The sequence below is a fragment of the Mus musculus genome, chromosome 11, assembly GCF_000001635.26.
Source record: "Mus musculus strain C57BL/6J chromosome 11, GRCm38.p6 C57BL/6J".
Taxonomy (NCBI): Eukaryota; Metazoa; Chordata; class Mammalia; order Rodentia; family Muridae; genus Mus; species Mus musculus.
Genome location: NC_000077.6, coordinates 88,190,849 through 88,211,977, shown reverse-complemented (window position 1 = coordinate 88,211,977; position 21,129 = coordinate 88,190,849). Strand labels below are relative to the sequence as shown.

At 48.7% G+C, this 21,129-nt stretch overlaps 2 protein-coding genes across 8 annotated transcripts in view; both read right to left on the bottom strand.

Moving 5' to 3' along the window:
* Positions 1 to 470: 470 nt before the first annotated feature.
* Mrps23 (mitochondrial ribosomal protein S23) lies at positions 471 to 17,872 on the bottom strand. 6 transcript variants are annotated; one of them, NM_001291270.1, is made up of 5 exons: positions 17,791 to 17,872; positions 6,619 to 6,789; positions 2,048 to 2,125; positions 1,748 to 1,874; positions 471 to 1,328 (listed from the first exon to the last, which is right to left on the bottom strand). In NM_001291270.1, exons 2-5 carry the CDS (start codon positions 6,774 to 6,776, stop codon positions 1,215 to 1,217), a joined length of 477 nt encoding a protein of 158 aa, NP_001278199.1. In that variant the 5' UTR covers positions 6,777 to 6,789; positions 17,791 to 17,872; the 3' UTR covers positions 471 to 1,214. The 6 variants fall into 6 exon arrangements, 5 of the variants coding, with proteins under 5 accessions (NP_001278199.1, NP_001278200.1, NP_001278201.1 ...); NM_001291271.1 differs by lacking the exon at positions 17,791 to 17,872 and adding an exon at positions 7,265 to 7,590; NM_001291272.1 differs by lacking the exon at positions 17,791 to 17,872 and adding an exon at positions 7,398 to 7,590.
* Cuedc1 (CUE domain containing 1) overlaps positions 17,838 to 21,129 on the bottom strand; it is a 94,995-nt gene continuing 91,703 nt past the window's right edge. For both annotated transcript variants that reach the window (NM_198013.3, NM_001172099.1), the window contains one exon: positions 17,838 to 19,381. The gene's annotated coding sequence lies outside the window, so the exon portion shown is untranslated. The remainder of the gene's footprint in view (positions 19,382 to 21,129) is intronic.

Sequence of the window (21,129 nt, the reverse complement as noted above, 5' to 3'; positions counted from 1 at the left end):
GGGGCAGGGCCAGCTCTCTGGCTCTGATAACCTTGGGGCCAGCTCTCCTGAGTGTCCCATAGGTGGCAAGGAACAAGGGGCTGGGGCAGCTCTCCCTCCCTTGGGGCTGTCTCACCCATAACCCCTGCAACCAGGGTCACCTTTCCCCAAAATCTAACCTGATATGGAACCCAATAGGTGTCTGATGTCTTTGAATGGAGATTTGCTTCTCCATCACAAAGTGAGATTCCCCCACCCGCACCCCCAGTGTGAGGAACCATAAACCAGCAGCAATGCCGGAAGCAGTGGGTAACTCAGCAGAGAAACACTTCAGTTAGACTCACCCACACTCACATGCAAGAGGTGGACAGGATATAGACTGTCCTTCAGTGCAGGATGGAGAAAGGCCTGCACTCAGAACTGCACTGAGAAGCCAGAGGCTTTAAGACTTTTGACTGCTGGATGAAACTACCCACAAATAGAGAGCCAAATCACAACAGGATATCGCATTTATTTGGTGTAACACAACACAAGGAAGCAGTACCAGGGCGGCAGGATGTTTGTGGGGAAGACCACCTGAATCAGACCCCTACCCCTGCCATCTTGGAAATCCAGTGACTAGGAAAACGTCAGTCTTTAGCTAGGTGTGGTCATTTATTCAGTCACCAAACAATTTCTAGGCAGCCTATGAGCTGTGTGCCCATGCTGATCATCTCAAGAGCAATGAACCCAACCCGTGACATCCAAGGACTGGGTGTGATCTTCGTCCACATCAAACAGGCACTCGGTCTTACTGCAGCAGGAGTTGGCTGTGCCTCTGCTGTGCCTGTCAGGATGCAGTCAACAGCTCTACAGAAAAAAAGTACAAACACCACCCGCAGACACGGCCGAGGGACCGGACCTTGTGGCCAAGTAGGATTCTGAGGGATCCAGACGAGAAGCCCAAAGAGTTCAGATGCCGGCAGCCCAAGGCCAGCACAAGGCACCTTTAAAGGCTTCCTGGTGTTATTTACAGTTTCAAAGTAAATTTACTTTGTAAGCATTGGAGAACCCTTTATTTAACCATGTCTTGAAATAAAAGTTCACAAAGCTGGTGCTTTCAAACCACAGTACTGAGATTCATAACATCCCGAAAACAGGGACTAAGAGAAGGCACACGTGCCTGAGAGATGGAGGCCATCAGAGTCCATCAGCTTGGGCCAGCGGTGATGGGCGTGCTCATGCGCTGAAGGGCCTCAGGGAGGGGACGGGGCTGTTTCTGGCTCCTGCTTCACCTGCCCCCGCTGCGCCAGGTCATCGTCTTCCTGAGGCTCATGTCCTTCTGATGAAGCTTGGAGTCTCACGCTGACCTGTGAGGGTTTGCAGAGAATGTGACTACCATCATCTTGCTTACAGGACCAGGAACAAGCATGCCTCTCAGATGCTGCCAGTGTACCAGTGACCAGGCACACAAACATCTATAGAACTACATCCTCAGGAGCCTAACAGCAACTCACTTGTTCCAAGCAGTGGCCGCAGAACCCAGGATATTCAATACAACAGTATGTGACCTGGAGTTTAAGGCATGAGCCAAGGATTGGGGGAAAGCAAACTACCCTGCCCATTTTATGGACAGAGAGACAATACCAATTGAAATTTGTGTGTGTGTGTGTGTGTGTGTATGTGTGTGTGTGTGTGTGTGTGTGAACAAACACACTAGTGAGCACACATGTTACTATGGAGCTACACCCCGGCCCAACAAGAACAGCTTTGACAATTAGGTACTCACAGTCCTTGCTTCTCGAACTCTTCTTAAAATGATGCCTTCTGCCAACAGAGCCTTCCCCGTTTCTACAAATAACTTCTCTTCATCTGTTTCTCCAAGATTCTGAAGCTCTGTGTACTTCTCCACAAACCTAGAATTCCAAGCAGCCCATACTAGGCCTGTGTTGGGGCTACAGAGACATCTGCTACCCAGCACCAAGCAGGGCCCAGAGAGAGCTGCCTAGAGGTGCACCCCTCCTAGAAACAACAGCTGAACCTTCGGGGAGGGGGGGGCTATATTTACTTGGGCCTGGGAAATGCTTACCGCTGACAGGTAGACTTGAAGTTTGGGTTGAAGAGATCAAAAGCTTTCTGACCAGATCCATAGGTTGCAAAGAATTTCCTAGAAAATATAGAAACAATATGAATCTCCAATCATAGGCTATGGAGAGTGAGGCAGAGGGAATACAGGATAACTGCTAGGCCCTGAGAAGTTACAGAGCCTAAGCCAAAGGACAATGCATACATCAAGTGGAGAGGGATCTCAGGGAGGCCTAACACTCCCTTACCCTTCTGCCCCACCAACTTCCCTGTCCTTCCTTGTCCCCGTTTCAGAAAACAACACTAACCAGATTCACATGTCACCACACTCAGAAATACCCCACCAACAAATAACACTACAGATGTATCACTCTGTGTGTGTGTGTGTGTGTGTGTGTGTGTGTGTGTGTGTGTATGTGTGTGTGTGACATGCACACCACTGAGTGTCCAGGTGCATGTGGAGGCCAGAGTAGGACATCAAGTGTCCTCCTCTATGGCTTTCCACTTCAGTGCTGAGCCCAGGTCTCTCACCAGCCTGGATGCTCAGCGCTTGGCCTAGGCTGGCTAAACTGCTCTCAAGATCTTTCCCTTTTCCCCCAGTGTGGAGGTCAGAGGGACATGTAGGTGTGCCCAGCTTTCCACACGGGTGCAGGAGATTCACACTCAGGTCTTCATACTCTACAGCAAGTGCTCTTACACTGTTTTCAAGTCTCCAGACACATTCTTTAACTCCCAAAAAGGGGTGCCCCTCCCTGTCTCCTAAACTGGGGAAGAATCTGCACATCAAAAAATTCATCTTTGTTGGGCCTTTGAGGTGACCTGGGTGAGACACTTGCCATCAAACCTAAAGCCTGACTTTGATCCCTAGAACCCACACGGTGGAAGGAGAGGACTCCTGTTAACTTGTCCTGACTCCTACACGCATGCTGTAGCATGTACTCATGCATGTACATACATGCACATCCCCATCTTAGTAAAACATAATAAAAAAATGTAACAACCCTTCTTAAGTGTACCAATAACATGTAGTACAGTCAGTCACACAACTACTTCATCTATTTATTTACTATATGTATGGAGGAATGTGTGTGTCACTACACATCAGCAGAGGTCAGAGGACAGTCTAGGGAGTAGATTTTTCTCCTTCCACCGTGTGGATCGTGGGGCTTGAACTCAAGTCATCAGGCATGGCAGCAAGCGCCTTTACCCACTGAGCCATCTTGCTGGCCCTTCAAAACCATCCTGATCGTCCCCCACTGAGGCCCAGGACCATCAATCAAACACTCACAGCCCTCGCTTGTGTTTTTAGAAGAAATTATCTCAAATGACTGCAGAAACTGTTTCTGGTCCGCAGCCATCAAGACTGCTGTAAGAACACCTGTGCTTACTAGTGTACTGTACAAGTAAGCCCATGGAATAAATCCACAAAAAAATCGTATTATGGAATCAAAGTAGGTGCTTATTTATCTGAGAAACAAAACCACAAAATACCCTTCCAAACTGCCGAAGTGCTCCTTAAAGCAACTGCACCAAATTTACACTCAAGTAAATTTTGCAATATACAAGTGTCTACTTTTCTATTTCATGCCCCTTGCCAAACTGATAAACTGAAAATTACAATAATTATAGTTTTATCACCACCAACATCCCCGCCCCCACAGAAAAAGAAAGCCATTAGACATCTTTTTAAGTTTGAAAGCAAACCAGATTCTTCCTCTCTAAATTGTTCATGATCTTTGCCCATTGTCCTTGTAGTGGTTGCTTTGAACTAAAGATTCCTATGGGGAAACCCCACGATTTAAGAGTAGAGACGGCAGGTCTGGCCATTCATCAGGTCACACAGACAGCCCTTAAAGCAAACAGCACTGGGGGTCCTAGGGAAAGACAGAAGGATGCTCCTTTCTCTTCTCTCCCAAGGAAGAACAGAGCAAGAAGACAGCACTCTCAGAAGTGTGAGCTATCTCCAGATTCAAAGCCAGCATGATCTACAAAGCAAGTCCCACCCAGGAATCATAATGAGTCTCAAAACAAAACCACCAAAAAGGTCTGAGGTGGCAAGGTGGCTGAGTGCTTGCCTGGTATGTATGCAAAACTAAGTTCAACTACAGGCATAGCAAAGCACAAAGAAGCAATGCATGAGTGACCACGTACATGCGTCAACCTGGAGCAGAAATGTTTGGAAAGTCTTGAGGAGCAAAACATACTTGTTCTACTATCTTAGGAAAGGGCTGCACTGTAACCCTCACACTACGGAAGATAGCTCATGTCTGTAATCCAAACACTATGGAAACCAAAATAAGAAGTTGCACAAATGTCTCAAAAAGCACAACACCAAAAAACCTAGTTCAATCAAAAGAAGTGGAGGGAAAAAATTTTTTAAATTAAATTAAATTTAAAAAAAAGCTAGTTCAATCTTGACTCTCCATCCTCGCTGTTCAGTGTCTTCAGCTAGCCCAATGGATGCATCTAGTCATTAAGCCACTGATGTTTTCATGAGCAGAGGGTTATGAACAACCCAAAGGCCATGAACTGGGCTAGACACCGAGATTAGCAATGAGCGGGACAGCACATGGTCCCTGGTAGGTTTGGGTTTTGCTTGTTTTAGGGTAGGGTGACAGAGAGACAAAGAGCCTAAGGCCTCACACATGCTAGCTCAGCACTATACCCCTGAAATACGGCCCTTGGTGGTATGAAACTGAGTTATGCTATGTAACCCAGGCTGTCCTCAAGCTCCTGATCCACCTGCTTCACCTGCTAGGTGCTGGGATCGCACATGTGAGCTAGCATGTCTACTGAGAGTGTGACATCTAAACTCTTCTTTACTAGTAAAAAGAAAAACAACTGGGCTATATAATCTTTAAAAAAAAAAAAGCCCATTTTCCAACTTTATTTAGAAAAGTGGAAAGCAAATTAAAGAACACATAGTTTACCAGGCAGTGGTGGTGCACACCTTTAATCCCAGCACTTGGGAGGCAGAGGCAGGCGGATTTCTGAGTTCGAGGCCAGCCTGGTCTACAGAGTGAGTTCCAGGACAGCCAGGGCTATACAGAGAAACCCTGTCTCGAAAAACCAAAAAAAAGAAAGAAAGAAAGAAAGAAAAAAAAAGGAAAGAAAAAAAAGAAAGGAAAGAAACTGCAAGACCTCTAGCCTCCAGAGGGCGCCTGCACTCACACGCACCAACACAAAGACAAGTTATTAAAAATAAATTTTAAAGATAGCAAAATACTTTAAAAAAAAAAAAAGCACTTCCTTTGGTGGCGCACGCCTTTAATCCCAGCACTCTGGAGGCAGAGGCAGGTGGATTTCTGAGTTCGAAGTCAGCCTGGTCTACAGAGTGAGTTCCAGGAGACAGTCAAGGCTACACAGAGAAACCCTGTCTCGAAAAACAAACAAACAAAACCAAAAAAAAAAAAGCACTTCCTTCACCTTTACAACTCTAATATGCTAGTATTTTGTCTTACAATGTTAAACAAGATTACGGGGCCAATGTTTTCAAAGTAACAGCTAGGTCCCAGGAGCTACCTTCAAGGCACTACCTCAGAAGAGGGCTGTAGGTGCCCTGGCTCTTTCCTCTTTATTCTTTCCCTTGCTTCTCAATTTTCTACAATAAATGTGCATTAATATGCCAGGCATGGCGATACAAGCCTGTAACACCAGGATTCCAGAGGCAGAGGCATGAAGATCATGACCTTGTCCCAAGAGGAACAAAAGGAAAAAAATAGATGCTAAAGAAATAAAGTACGCAGGGCTGGAGAGATGGCTCAGCGGTTAAGAGCACTGATTGCTCTTCTGAAGGTCCTGAGTTCAAATCCCAGAAACCACATGGTGGCTCACAACTATCTGTAATGAGACCTGACGCTCCTTTCTTGTGTGTCTGAGACAGCTACAGTGTACTTATATATAATAATAAGTAAATCTTTTAAAAAGAAAGAAAGAAAGAAAGCACTTTCCTTCAGATTTCTAGTCATGGTTACTGTAAGTGCTTTCAACTTCTGAGCATCCTTTCCAGGGCGGCTTCAATAACTGTTAGACATTAAATCCTCAGACCATATTCCACCTATTTCCGCTTCCAAAGAAGCTACTGTGATAGCAGCAGCTTAAGTGTGGAGCCAGACGTGATTCTCAGATCCACCGCCCTCTGGGGTGGCCATGGTGGTTAACCTCCTTGAACCTGATAGTTCTCTTGAATAACACAGAGGCAATGATACCTGCCTTCGCGGACAGGGTTAGAGTAATAAAGTCTATGAGCTGATGTTTGTCAAGGGCTGATCAAGTACCTCATACAGAACAGAGGCCAGTTAACAAACACTTTATCTGCAACTTTGTCAGTTTAGTCTCCAGATTCCACTTCTTAGAACTTCTGTTTCTGGGCTGGAGAGATGGCTCAGTGGTTAAGAGCACTGACTGCTCTTCCAGAGATCCTGAGTTCAATTCCCAGCAATCACATGGTGGCTCACAACCATCTGTAATGCGATCTGATATCCTCTTCTGGTGGTCTGGTTGGCAGACTTCTACATGAGCCTTCCTCTCTGAAGGTCTGCGGCACCCTGCTCACTATAGGGGATAGACACTTACGCTCGAATCTGATCCTCCTGGTAAAAGATGTCCTGGATGTCAGCTTTGGCTTTGCCGTATCGCAAGCGGGGCCTTCGGAAGACAGGCTCTCTCAGGGGTGGAAAGGCCTTATATATGTCATACCACAGTGGCTTCTCTTTCAACACCCCGGCCCGCATCAGATCCCTCGTCCTTAGAAAGGGAACAGAACCAAGGTCAGTCGGTTACCACAGGGTTGTAAAGTCTCTGAATCAACTTAAACGAAGGAAAGAGCAGCCTGGTAGGGGTGAGCTGAAATGGGCCTCCCGCCTAAAGGAGGCACGGCCAATACACACAGCAACCTAGCATGGCCACAGTGTTAAGTCCAGTTGGTTAGCTCTCATGTAGCCTAGGCTAGACTTAAACTAAAGAGTGTGGCCAAGGATGACCTTGAATTTAGTGCCTCCCTGCACTTCCCTAGAGCTAGGATTACAGCGTGTCCACGCAGGCTTTTTGTTTTGACAGAAGTCCACCAGTAGCCTTGCTACGAAGCCAGGTTGGCCCCGGTCTTGTGGCAATCCTCCTGCCTCGCCTCCTAAGTGCCGAGACTACGCGCGCGAGCCACGACACACAGCTTCCATCTTCTTGCACGGGTCCCACCCACCGTTCCATAGTGAAAAAGCAAGACCTGTCCAGTCAGGCCCTTCAGCTTCTTTACTGTAGAAGGTCTCCACCGAAATGGGGTGGCGAGCACAATCTGACAGGACAGAAATCCAAGGGGACAGAGACAAACCACACCGATTCCGTGCCAAGGGCATCACCTGGCTCGGACACCCGCAACCGCATCCCCTAAGGATATGCCAGGAGGGTCGTGACCCGCTAGGAACTCTGCCCTCGCCCAACTCGGAGCACGCACCGGGAGAACACGCTCCCCACCGTCTCCAGCCGGCTCCCCGCCATGGCCACTTGGGCTAGAAAGCCTCGGGCTGTTACCGGAAGCGGAAGCGGCAGCAAGCAAGCCAAGGGGGAACAAGCGGCTGGCCGAGCCGAGGATGACAGTCCCGCCTCGACGTCATCCGGACGGCGGAACCAGGCAGAAGCAAACGATGGGCTGAGCAGGAGCCCTCAGGTCCTGCGTCCGGGTGGGTGGGGGTGGGGTGGGGTGGTCAGATACGAATAATCGATTCCCGAGCCAAAAGAGCGGGAGCGCGCCAAAGCTGCGCAAGAGTAGCAAACGACCGGTCCTGGGGAAAGGTGGAGTGTGGCGCCTGCTTTCTTCTCTCTAACTTTGCAAAGCTTCCTCCTCTCTGGCAGGGTGGAGGGAATAGTGTGGAGCTCGCCGGGATGCAGCACATCCTACAGTCAGGAACAGCTAGCCAATATGACATTTGAGGACACCAGGCTCGACTAAGCCTAATCTTAGCCACTCACACTACTCAGAAACTGAGACCCAAATAGGGGCGAAGTAACTTTTCCAAGTGACACGAGCCTCCAGGCCTCCTTCCTCGGCCTTTTGCGCCTTAAGCGGGGCTCAGCAGAGCAGTCTGTTTTCAGGCTCAGTGGAAAGCTGCCTGTAAGTAGTAGTTCCTCCGCTGGAGGCGTCCCTCGCCCGCCCGCTAGCGCTGGAGTTTTAAGAAGTAAAAGCCCAGAATGAATGCATTCGGAGGAAGAAAATAAAAATCTGGGGGAACGTAGTCTGTCATTGTTCAACTGTTCAAAGTATGGGTTTGGAGGAATATCCGTTGGAGAAGCACCCCTTAGAAATTTCATCAGGGTATTTGTGCGAAGAACATCATGGTTGATCGTAGTGACAAGATTTAAAAAAAAACAACAACAACAACAAAAACAAAACATCGGGCTGGAGAAAGAGTTCATCAGTTAAGAGCACTGACTGCTCTTCCAGAGGACCCAGATTCGAGTTCTAGCACACACAGGGTGACATAACCACCTGTCACTCTAGTCCCTGGAGATTTGATGTTCTCTTCTGAACACTGCAGGTACCAGGCATGTATGTGGTGTACAGGCTTACGTTCGTGCAAAATACTGATACACATGAAATTAATTAAAATTCATCATATGATCAGGAGGTGGTGGGTCATACCTTTAATCCCAGAACTCAGGAGACAGAGGCGGACGATCTCTGAGTTTGAGGCCAGTCTGGTGATGTACAGATCAAGTTGCAGGACAGCCAGGGCTACACAGTGAGATGCTGTCTAAGAAAAATAAAAAAACAAAAAACAGAAGAGCAACAACAAATATTTCATCGAATGAAAAGTAGTAGAGGATGTTAGCACACGCCTTTGATCCCAGCACTTGAGATGCAGAGGCAGGCAGATATTGAATATCTGTAAGTTAAGGCCAGCCTGACCTACATGGTGAGTTTCAGAAGCCAAGGCTGTGTAGAGAAAGACCCTATCTCAAAATAAACTAGTGGCTGGAAAGTTAGGGTTTGTGCATTCTATGAAAGCCTATGCACCTGGTAAAATTAACGAGCTAGGACCATCTGTATTTACCTACCTACATTAATGCCCATGGCTTGGGGTTAAATGAAACATTGCAGAAATAGTTGTATGGGAATGAAATCTGTAAGAGCGGGGGGGGGGGGAGAGGGGGGCTGGAGAGATGGCTGAGCGGTTAAGAGCACTGACTGCTCTTCTGAAGGTCCTGAGTTCAAATCCCAGCAACCAGATGGTGGCTCACAACCATCTGTAATAAGATCTTATGCCCTCTTCTGGTGTGTCTCAAGACAACTACTCAGATATAATAATGAATAAATCTTTAAAAAAGAAAAAAAAAGGAGGGAAAAGGGAAAATGTCCACAAGTTTGTAGGAGGATAAAATCTGGGACTGATCCACAGGACAAAAATACAAGGGTGAAGTCAGAGCTTTCTCTCTCTCTCTCTCTCTCTCTCTCTCTCTCTCTCTCTCTCTCTCTCTCTCTCTCTCTCTCCTAGTCTCAGAGATTGCCTTGTAGAGAGTTTGTATTCATATGTAAACTCTATGCCCTAATGGATGTTTTGAATCACACTTGAGGTCTCCAAGGAACCCATTATCTTTCTTTGTCCTTAGGAAAGAGCATGAAGTCATGTCAAAATCCTCCCACTCTAAGGGAGGCCCCAGAAAGGGAGGCAGCGAAAGTTTTCAGAGCAGTTGCCACTTGTGTTATCTCACAGATAACTCTGCCCACCCACAGGGTAGCTATTATCATCCTCATTATAGATGAGAAGGCTAAGCCACAGGAACTTAAGTACCTCTGTCTGATATGCAACTGATTGAACCCAGCTCTACCCGGGCACTTTCCTGTATCCCACAGTGCTACCTTAACTAGCCTAAAACAGAAGACTAGAGAGATGAAAGGCTTTAACAAAACCTTCCTTCCAAGCAGGAGATGCAATGATCCGAGGCCTGGCCTGAGAGGTGGGCATCTCTGCTACCTCAAGAATCGGGAGCAGAGTCTGGAGAGGTGGCAAAGCAGTTATGAGCATATATTGCTCTTTCAGAAAACTTAGTTCAGTTCCTAGCATGACAAGAGCCTGTCACTCCAACTCCAGGGAGATCTGATGCCTCTGGAGTTGCTGGGCACCAGTAGCACTTGTACTACACACACGGAGGTGGGGGAGTAAAAATAAAATAATTCATCCAGGTGGTGGTGGTGCACACCTGTAATCCCAGCACTTGGGAGGCAGAAGCAGGTGGATCCTGAGTTTGAGGCCAGCTTGGTTTACAGACAAGTTCCCAATAGCCAGAAATACACAAAGAAACCCTGTCGGGAAAGTACACACACACACACACACACACACACACACACACACACACACACACACGCACGCATGCATGTCTTCAAGTCCACTACCTATAAACCAGAACTATATATATGTAATCTAAAAAGGAAGAAAGAAAAGAGACTCTGACCTCTAGGTCAGCTATGAAGGCTCAAGGTCCCAGTTCCTGAGATCTAGGGTAGTCAGCTCTGGGGAGTAAACATGCTCCTAGCTAAATATAACCTTCCCAGCCCTCATCAACTTTCTAATTCTGTCCATGTCAGAACTATCTGCTGGCCTTGCCTAGAATCACACTTCCCTTCTCCCTCCAAGGCCTGCCTAGCACGGCCTATGATGGGAAAGCATTGGAAAGGCTTATTCCAAGTTCATGGAGGAAAGTCAAAGACGAAACTTTCCAATTCAGAAGAAATCACAAGTGTGTGTTTGGCAGGGGTCTCTAAATTATCTTGGAGTTTTTGAAATTTCCCTTGCCATGTTTAATCCTTCCTGTAACAGAAAGAAAAGAATATTGGTGGGCAGAGAGAAGGACTCAGGGATGTGGGGACCTGGCTGATCAGAAGTTCACACCCAAGATGTGTTCACTCATAACCCAAGATGAAGTTGTTGGGTAGCTGAGACCAGAAAGAGCAGAGCGGAGGCTCTCTGTCTTCTAGACTAGGCTAAGGTACACAGTAAGTGCTGGCCAGCAACTGTCCCATGGTGGTTATAGTGTCACTGTTGTGAGGTCATCTGGGAGTGCAGCTGATGGCATCTCACAGGTGGCCTTATGGAAGATGGGGGTGAGCTTAGCACCTTACTTGCAAGTACTCTTCTGCTAAGTCCTACCTACCCCTGCCCCTACTCCTCTTCTCATGTTTTACTTAGACAAGATCTCACTAAGTTTCTCAGGCTGGCCTTGCACTTGTGATCCTTCTAGCTTAGCCTCCAAAGTAGCCTGAATTGCAAACCTGTACAAGACCTGAAATTGTTAGGTTTTTTTTTCCCCCCTTGAAAAGTGATCCATTCTTTCCACTTAGCACTTAAACACAAGCTCTCACCTGACTAGGTGTTCTAATGAACCATCTCTTCCACCCCTTGCTTGTTTTTGCTGTTGTTGCTGCTGCTCTTTGTTTATAGATGCCTCACTAAGTAGCCTGGCTGGCCTGGAACTACAGAGATCTACCTGCATCTGCCTCCCCAGTGCTGGCATTAAAGGCGTGTGCCACTGTGCCAATTGTGGTGGTGGTGGTTTATCGAGATGGGCTGCATCTAGAAGTGCAGTTCTGTTGGTAGAGTGCTTGTGTAGTCCCCACAAAGTACAGCATCAAATAGAACAGGACATGATGACGTGGGACAGTCACCCCAGGTCTCCAGAGGCAGAACTGAGAGACTCAGAAACTGAAGGCCATCCCCAGTGACAAAGGAACTTGGAGACCAAATTTCTGTGTGTGGTTTGCACCCACCAGCCCCTCGCTCTCTGCTCCCAGCTAGATTCTAGTTGATTCTGAAGTTGGAGGCACAGGCAGGGAGTGGAAGGAAGGAGTGTGGAGGTGAGCGTTGACCCATCCCCTACTCCATCCCTGCACACTCTGAGAACGGAAGGTCACATAGCTTACCCTGAGCCACTCTGCACAGCTATCTCTCAGACCAGGTTCAGCTCATTGACCTGTGCTCTTGGCATCCAGTCTACATACCCACCCCCACGTGGCTTCCATATATTCTGCCAATGTCTGTGTAAATAGCACCCCTGCTTAAGGAGTGCATGGGAATTTGTCAGACAAAGAGAACACTGGAAATGCCAGCCTCTTGTTAAAATCATGAGAACTCCTAGCCTTGTGTGCTGGAGAGCTTGGTTCATGGTAATCAGGCGATTGCTTCATTTAAATAATAGAAAATTATGAAAGGGGTACCCTCCAGAAGACAACCCATGGGCCTTGGTTCTCTGCTTTCTCTGTGTAGAGGCCAAGGTTGAATTCACGTGCCCCAGCTTGGCATCAAGTGCCCTTACCTGCTGAGCCATCTCCTTGGCTCTAGCAATTGCTTTAAATGGGAGGAAAGAAATAGTATGTATTCATACACAGTATAAGAATTATAGGGTTGCACAACCTGGACTACATAATGTGTTCCAAGCCAGCTTGGCTTGGACTGCAGAAAGAGACCCTGTCTTAAAACACACACACACACACACACACACACACACACACACACACACACACACCCCTCTACTAAGGTGAGGAGGGCACAAGGCAGGGAAGGGAGGGTGTGGTCCCCTTGCTCTTCTCCAGGCTGTGGAGTCCCTGGCTTTCTTTCTAGCTAAGCATGCCCTCTAGGGTGCCCATGTCTGCAGTCCCCACCATACCCAGCCACATGCTGTTAGTGCTCCAACATAGTCTTTCCCTCTCAATTCTGTCTGTTTACTTGTCTGAGTCTATCTCCCTGGGCCTCTTTCGGGGCAGGGCTTACCACTGGTTCTTAGTGAGTTTTCTAGTGAACAGCATGGATAAATAAAGCCAAGTCAGGACAAATGAGGGTGTAGTGACCACAGGCCACTTATGCCTGCCTGCCTGCCTGCCTGCCTGCCTGCACACATCTTGCATGGCCACCTGAGCCCTTTGAGGCCTTGCCAAAACACAGTCTATGTGGAGGCATTTTCCTACCCCACCATGCATTGAGTGTGTCCTTCACTTTTACCTGTGGCTGCCCACTGCCTCAGCAATGAATAAATACTTTTTATAGTCCTCTGGGGCTTCTGCTTTGGTTTCTGTAAAACGGAGATAACCATAGCACCTAACAGAAGCCTGTTTTCTATGAGTGTTTGTGCCTGTTTGGAACCTCAGCACTTGGGAGGTGGAGGCAGGAGGATCTCAAGTTCAGAACCATCTGGACTATATAGTGAGACCCTCTCTCAGGGGCAGGAGTTGGAAGAGCCTTGTCGTGAAGAGTCAATGCGTTAACGCTGCAAAGCATTTGTGCAGTGAACATAGCTAATGATGATTTCTGAGGACTCCACCCTTAGGAGCAGAGTGAAATCACAGCTAACAATTCACAAGACATTCACAGTCACCCTCCACTCACCAGCGATTGCCCCGAGGAAGACTCCAGCACAGACAAAGGAGAGAGCGACACTTTGTGCCCATAACTGCCCTGGAGGTCTATGTGACTTTGTCTCCTCTCCATCACCAAGGAAAGAGGAGTGGCTGAGCCTGAGCCACATTCCATTGGAGTTTATGCTAATTAGACACATTTTGACGGCTTTCTTGGCAGGTATTTCTGGGCCTGTAAATCTGGGGGAAGCTCCTAGGGAATTTGAGAAGGCAGATTCTGTTTAGGTTGGCCTGGACTGGGGGCTTGAACTGCTCTTCTCTTCTCTTCTCTTCTCTTCTCTTCTCTTCTCTTCTCTTCTCTTCTCTTCTCTTCTCTTCTCTTCTCTTCTCTTCTTTCTTTAAATAGTTATTTATTTAATGTACACGAGTAACACCATAACTGTCCCCAGACACACTGGAAGACTGCATTGGACTCTGTTACAGATGGCTGTGAGCCACCATGTGGTTGCTGGGAATTGAACTCAAGACCTCTAGACAAACAGCAGTCAGTGCTCCCAACCTCTGAGCCATCTCTCCAGCCCTTGAACTGCATGTCTAACAAGCTTCTGGGTTGGCAGCCAGTCTGCTAGTCTGCAAGTAGGGTAATCAGCTTTCTCAAGCTTACAGTGTAAGTTGGAATGGACTTTCTTGGTTCTAGCGTTGGGAGTTTTGCATCCAGGCCACCCTTTGAATGACAAGGTCACAGCATGGCAGGCTTCTGTAGAGTTCAAGCTAGCTTCACAACTGCTCACTCTAGAGTTCCTGGAAGAATCCTCTTGACATGATGTTCCCCGTTTAATTAATGAACCCGAGGGCTTGGCACACTCTTTAATCCCAGCACCTTGGAGGCAGGAGCAGACAGATCTCTGAGTCTGGGGCCAGCCTGGTCTACAAAGCAACTTCCAGAACAGCCGGGCATACACAGTGAGATCCTCTCTGAAACAACAACAAATCTAGAATTGACAACCATAGGTTGACTGTGCCCCTGCCCCCAGGTAGGGTAGGGCTTGCCTTATGGATCCTGAAGCTTACATAACTTCAGTGACATTTGACATTTAAAAACATCTTTGTTTCGCAATTTCCACCAAATATGGCTATATGAACAATCTTCTGTCTGTATGGCTTGAAGCCAAAGATGAACTCTTGGCCTCTTGCCAAAAAAAAAAATGTTCTACTTTTCTGTGGTCAGTGACATCCACTTCTGCAAAATGACCACCTGGTGGCAGTAGGATTCCACAGACCCTTTTCTTACACACACACACACACACACACACACACACACACACACACACACACACACACTCGCCAGAAATTTCCAGCATTCTCCTAGCTGGCCCAGATCACTAATCCAACAAATGAATCTATGCTGTGATAATGGGCAGAAGGAGTCTGTGTGCTTCTCTCTCAATAGCAGGCTTGCAGCTTGCTGGATATGCTTAAGAGATTGTTTGGAAACCCAGATAAAAAAAATGCTAGTGGGGGAGTTCCGGACACTTTGCTGGGTCACAGATATTCTGGGAAGTGGTTTTGGGCAGGAAGACCCTTTCTGTTCGTCACACATGGTATCCAGGTGGGGATCCTGGATCTTGTCACCTGTCCTCCTCTTGTCTGCCAGCAGGTAGCTTAGCACTGAGGTATCAACTCTGAAATTCTCCTGCTTGGGTTCAAATCCAGGGATACTTACTAAGGATGGAGATCACATAAGAGGCACAACTTCATCTCTGGACCTCCCTGCACCTCCATTTCCTGGTGCGTAAAAAATGGGAGTAACAATGATTTTGTATTCTCATTGCTGGGTTGGGTACAATAAAACACATAAGGCACCCCCAGGAGAGTGGCCAGCAGACAGTGAACCCCAATAACTGCTATCATCATTGCACCTCACACCCTACCTGCCCCTTGTTCTTCAGGACAAATTCTCTGACCATTATGGCCCACTCCTGAGCAGTGCTTCAAGACAACGAGGGGACAGAAGTTGAGACTCAATGTAACCACACCAGTTCTTCTGTACACACTGCTTATCAGATCCCATGATTTTCTTGCAAGTTGAGGCCATTGCCCAGGGATGCCAAAATGTGTGAAGGGCCAGGGGCACTGGCAGGCTCGGAATCCAGACAGAATTTTTACAGAAATCTTTGAGTGTCACCTTATGACACTCAGGAGCACACATGTGATCACCAGGAGCTTAACATGTGCAGATGACATGATGTCCAAGGGCTGATGGCTGTGGTCAGGAACAGGCTGTCTCCACTTCTTGGTCTGGTCTTCACACTCTTTAACCTGGTAATGTCTCTTCCCAGACCGCTCATTCTATGGTGTAGTTACAATCACCTTCAGACTTTCTTATACTAATAGGAAAAATGGCACATGGCTCTAAGAACTTTCCTGTAAATTAGAATCACCTGAGATTTTACAATCAAATTCTCAGGCTAAATTGCAAACCAAGTACAATATGATGTAGAGGATGCATGCATTCTAAAGTGCAAATCTCAGACCTATGGACGTTTTTGGCTACAATGTTCATAAGACACTTGAATTAAAACATAATTTTGGTGCTTTGGGAGCTGTCTTTTTCTTTTTTCTTTTTAAAGATTTATTTTTATTTTATGTATGTAAGTACACTATAGCTGTTGCTGTCTTCAGACACACCAGAAGAGGGCATCGGATCCCTTTACAGATGGTTGTGAGCCACCATGTGGTTGCTGGAAATTGAACTCAGGACCTCTGGAAGAAGCCAGTGCTCTTAACTGCTGAGCCATCTCTCCAGACCCAGGGGAGCTGTCTTTTAGTTTGTTTGTTTGTTTGTTTGTTTCCGAGACAGGGTTTCTCTGTGTAGCCCTAGCTGTCCTGGAACTCACTCTGTAGACCAGGCTGGCCTCGAACTCAGAAATCCATCTGCCTCTGCCTTCCAAGTGCTGGGATTAAAGGCGTGCGCCATCACTGCCCGGCCGGGAGCTGTCTTTTTGAGTTTCTGTTTATTACAATTGTGTGTATGCTCGTGTGCACATGCCAATGCATGTACTCGGAGGTCAGAGGATTTCAGGTGGTTCTCTCCTTCCACAGTGAGATCTGGGATCAAGCTCAGCTGGCTGATGCCAGTGCTTTTCCTATGACATCATCTTCCTGGCCCAGAACTTGTTTTCAGACTTGAGTATAGATTAGAGTTATCTTCGGAGCTTGTTACAATGCCTTCCTGTTGTAACTTTGATAGATTTTTATTTTTATTTTATTTTATTTGGTTTTTCAAGACAGGGTTTCTCTGTCTAGCCCTGGCTGTCCTGAAACTCACTTTGTAGACCAGGCTGGCCTCGAACTCAGAAATCTGCCTGCCTCTGCCTCCCAAGTGCTGGGATTAAAGGCGTGCGCCACCACGCCTGGCGGGACATTTCTTTTAAAAACATTTTTATTTAAAAATTATCGTGTGTGTGTGTGTGTGTGTGTGTGTGTGTCGTCAGAAGTGAGCATCAGATCTCCAGAACCTAGAAGGCAAGCATTTCTACAAGCACACAGGTAGCTCTACAGCTTCCTTTCAGTACAGCACAGTTCTCGGACACTGATGAATAACTGGCCTAAGGTAGGAAGAGAATCTTAGTTTGCATGTATAGCATGCCACCTGACTTAGGAATGCCACCATACCAGCCTAACTGTATCTGTTAGGGTTAAGGTAGGACCCCGAGGGCAGGGCAACAGGAACAGTTGTTTATATCCTAGCTTGAAATCCTTTCCTTGAGGGAAAGAGCCTTGTCGAGATGACTCTGAGCCCAGAACAAGAAACGTGTGCTGTTAAAAGTCACAAGTCTCCACATGAGGAAGACATTTAACCTTGAGAATTGCCCGTTTCCTTCTTCAGTCGCCAGCATCCTGTCCCTGCCCACGTAAAGGTGAAAGAGTCCAGCTGAGTTGGGGGACTGAGGAAGCTAAGCCGTTGCGTTCCTTTTGAAGTGCAAGGTGCACACTTCTGTGATGCACACCTAATGGTGACACCCCCAAGTCACCATTAATCCCTGCTTTGGTGTTTAATGCGGGGAAGCACGGTATTGACGCTTTCACAACGGGCTGGGTTTCTTAACCCTGTTTTCTCGCCAATCAGCAAGTGGCTTTTTGTTTTGGTTTGGTTTGGTTTTTTGAGCGGCAAAGAGGAAGGAGGCTTGCTAGACAAAGCCAGCAGGTCACACAGACAGCAGGTGTCACCACCTATGGTGGTGTGCAGGGCGACTGAGTTCTCTGGGTCTTAAAAACAACCTTGAGTGAAGGTTAGCGGAGGTGTGTGTTTTGGGGGGCGGGGAGGCAACCAGATGGGGGAGAGGATGGGAAAAGCGAGGCAGGTGACCCAAGGATTCGGCAAGACTCCAAAAACCAAATCCTCTCACCTGCGGAAACAAAAGGAGGGAGGGTCCAGCCCACGCCGCTGGCCACATCAGAGCACCAAGAGAACACCAAGTCTTTATTACCGGAATTCCTATGAAACAGCTCCAAGGAAAAAAACAAAAAAAAAAACACACACTGGAGGGAAAGAATAACAAAGTGACACACACACAAACCTAGGGCTTCCCCGAGGGCGCCCGGCCTTGGAGCAGGGAGGGCCCAGACACGTCTGGAGCTCAGTTTAGCCTCCCGGGGCTCCTGGAGGTGGGGAGCTGTCTTTCTCTCCAGGGTTCACGGGCCTGGCTCGGAGCCAACGTGGTCCCCACCCCCACCCGGACTGGCTGCGCACGCTTCCCCACTTGGTCACTCTCTGCGTACACCTCTCTTCCGAGCCCGGGGAAGCTCGACTGACCCGCAGGAGTTGAGGCGTTTGCGGTCCCATGCCCACCAGGCTCCCATTTTCTGCCAGTCCTTAGCAGCCCCCACCACCCACGCATCGGATCCCATTCTCAACCAGGACCCCCGCACCTGTCCAGACTTCCCAGATCTCTCTAAATGGTCAGCGCGTTCCCAGGTCGTGGGGCGAGCGGGACACGGGTGCGGCCTCCGTCCCGTGGCAGTGGTTGGTGCAGGTTCCTTAAATCGCCTCTGGTCTCTCCACCTGAGGCACCCGGCAAGTTCTCGTTCTAGGTGCTTGCCGCTCTGCCGAGGCTGGCAACTTCGGCAACTTGCACGTCAGTCTGCACCTTTTCATTTGGGGTCACCCCAACTCTTAAACTCCAGCACCTTCCCCTCTTACAAAAAACAGCAGGACCGGTCCAGCCCCTGGGGTACTCCACTGTGATGTAAATTTAGAACCTGTTTCTGTGTTCAGCCTAACTAAAGACCCTGCCTAAACAGAATCCGACAGCTCCGGGGTCACTCTCCCCATCCCGGCTGGGTCAAATGGAGGCTGCTGGAGGTGACAGCCAGCCCTTAATAGAAGCAGCCCTATAAACTGGACCCGACAAGACCGAAGTGTCCAGAGTTCCGTGCAGGGTTGGAGCCAAGAGTCAGCAGTCCCCGACAAGGCTGAGGTGCAGGAGACCTTGGGGGGGAGGGGGGGGGAAGGCCGCAGCGGCTTGGGGGAGGGTATAGATCGGACCCACTGTGGCAGGTCAGGAGAGATAGGAAAGAAACCGAACTCTCTTCAGGCCCAAAGAATCTCCACATGGGTCATCTTGTCAGTTCCTAACTGGAACCTTGGGATCCTTCTTCTTCCTCTCTTTCTTTCTTTCTTTCTTTCTGGAAAGGGGGGGGGGTTTCCTGCATTTCTGCTCATCCCCTATAGAGGAGCCAGACTACAAATGGGGTTTGTGGCTGGCTGGCTGCTGTCTCGAAGGCTCCAGGCCCCTCCTCCAATCATAAGCAGCTCTGAAAGTTCTAAGTCCTGTCTGTGGAAAGCGGCAGTGGCTGGGCTGGGCTGTGTGGCTGAAGAAGCCTGAGCCTTGGTGTGCGAGCACCGTCTGTCTGGGCTGCAGCTGGAGGGCACTGGTGCTGCTCTCTGGTTGCCCCCACCCAGTCAGAGCATCTCTGGCAAGGTGAAGCTGCTGGCACCTGGGGAGTAGAGAGAATGAGACGTTTTTTCATCAAAGGAGCTCCTCCGTCACCGGCTTTCCCCGCCACCGGAGAATATGAGGCTCCTCCTCCTCTTGCCGGAGGTTCTAGATCATTCTGGAACTCTGCCTTGGATCATACCCACTGCTCAACTGCAGGGACCTTAGCAGCTAGACGTGGAGTGGGAGGAGATGGAAGTGGAAAGGAAGCTTTTGCATGGGGAGGCCTCACAGGTGGGAGACTGCCCCACCCCTGAGTCCTGTTAGTAGCTTCAAGGAGCTACACTAAATCCGAGGATTTGAAGGGGCAGAAAAGTCATCCCAGACTAGAATTCAGTGGGCCTCAGGCACCAGACTGAGTTCATAGGACTTTTGTTCAGAAGACACAGGGAAAAAAAAGCACAGAGGTGGTGTTTGGTGGCCAGGGTGGTGGTGGCACACACCTCTAATGCCAGCACTCCGGAAGCCAAAGCAGGCTGATCTCTGTGAGTTCAAGGCCAGCCTGATCTACAGAGCTAGCTCCAGGACAGCCAGAGCCACACAAAGAAACACTGTCTTGAAAAATATCAAAAAGCAGGGGGCGGGTTGGTAAAAGAATTAACAGGTAGGGCAATGGAGACATGAGTGGTAGTCTGTCAAGACTGATGGAAAAAGCTAGGAGGAAGAAAACAGGGAGGAGAGACTAGTTTGCAGTGAGCTGACAGGATGGACAGACACACTGTAGAGACCAGAGGATGCAGCAGGGACTCAACAGATCTGGAAGAGCAGCTCTTGTGGAAGAGGGGAGGCGGGTCCTTTGAGAGGGAAGGGAGAAAACTGAAGAGAGGTAGAGGCAGAGCAATGAATAGGCATTGATGAAGACCAGCTCCCAGGAGTCAGAAGAAAAGCCAGGGATGCTGAGGTGATAGGCAAACCAGGCCTCGACTGTGGAAGGGAGCATCAGAATGCACAGCAGGCCCTGGAGCTGGCAGGTGACAGACCACCTTGATTCAGTCCCTTTCTGGAGCCTGTAGGGTTGCAACAGACACTGGGCAATCTGGTTTTCACAGTGCGGAGCTGGGAGGGGAAACAAGTTGGAAGCTCAAAAGTGATGAGCATGATCCAAGATGAGTTGGCTTTGGGAGGACCGCCTTTTCCCTGGGGACCAGTGGGATGGCAGAAGGGGCACAGGTGGGGATAGTTCCCTAGTTGCCCTTGCTGGGGTGCAGCTCTGTGTGTGAGGGAATCCGGGGAAAGCATGGAAGAGAGCTGAAGGGAGAGAAGAATGTGGAAGGGGGACAAGATGGGAGAAGGCGGTGCCTGCTTTTGCTGACCATGCCCTCTGTTGCCTGGATTATGTCATCTCCACAACTACTATAGGAAGAACATCTGTTCCTCTGTAGGTGGAAACAGGGCCAAAACTGCTGCACCACAGCTCAAGAAAGCCGAAAAGATGCTGAGTGTGGGGAGCAGGAGAGCAGCTGGGCAGGCAAAGCAGGTGGATGGGAGAACAGCTTCTCACTGGGGGATGAGGCACCTGGAGAGGCGCACGCATGCCTAGTCCTGCAGGAGATACTGGCATTCCCTGGTACACCCCCCCCCCATGAGTTTAGAGAGGAGCCTGGAGGAGAGACAGCCCAACCCTGAGGCTCCAGAGGCACCTGGAGAGGCGCACGCATGCCTAGTCCTGCAGGAGATACTGGCATTCCCTGGTACACCCCCCCCCCCATGAGTTTAGAGAGGAGCCTGGAGGAGAGACAGCCCAACCCT

Excerpts from the sequence above, each read along its gene's own strand:
- Mrps23 (NM_024174.6), bottom strand. The coding sequence starts at position 7,536 with ATGGCGGGGAGCCGGCTGGAGACGGTGGGGAGCGTGTTCTCCCG. Across the intron at positions 2,126-6,618 it reads CAGGAGGATCAGATTCGAGC|GAAATTCTTTGCAACCTATG; the intron begins GTAAGTGTCTAT and ends TATATTTTCTAG. Across the intron at positions 1,875-2,047 it reads TTCAAGTCTACCTGTCAGCG|GTTTGTGGAGAAGTACACAG; the intron begins GTAAGCATTTCC and ends TTGGAATTCTAG.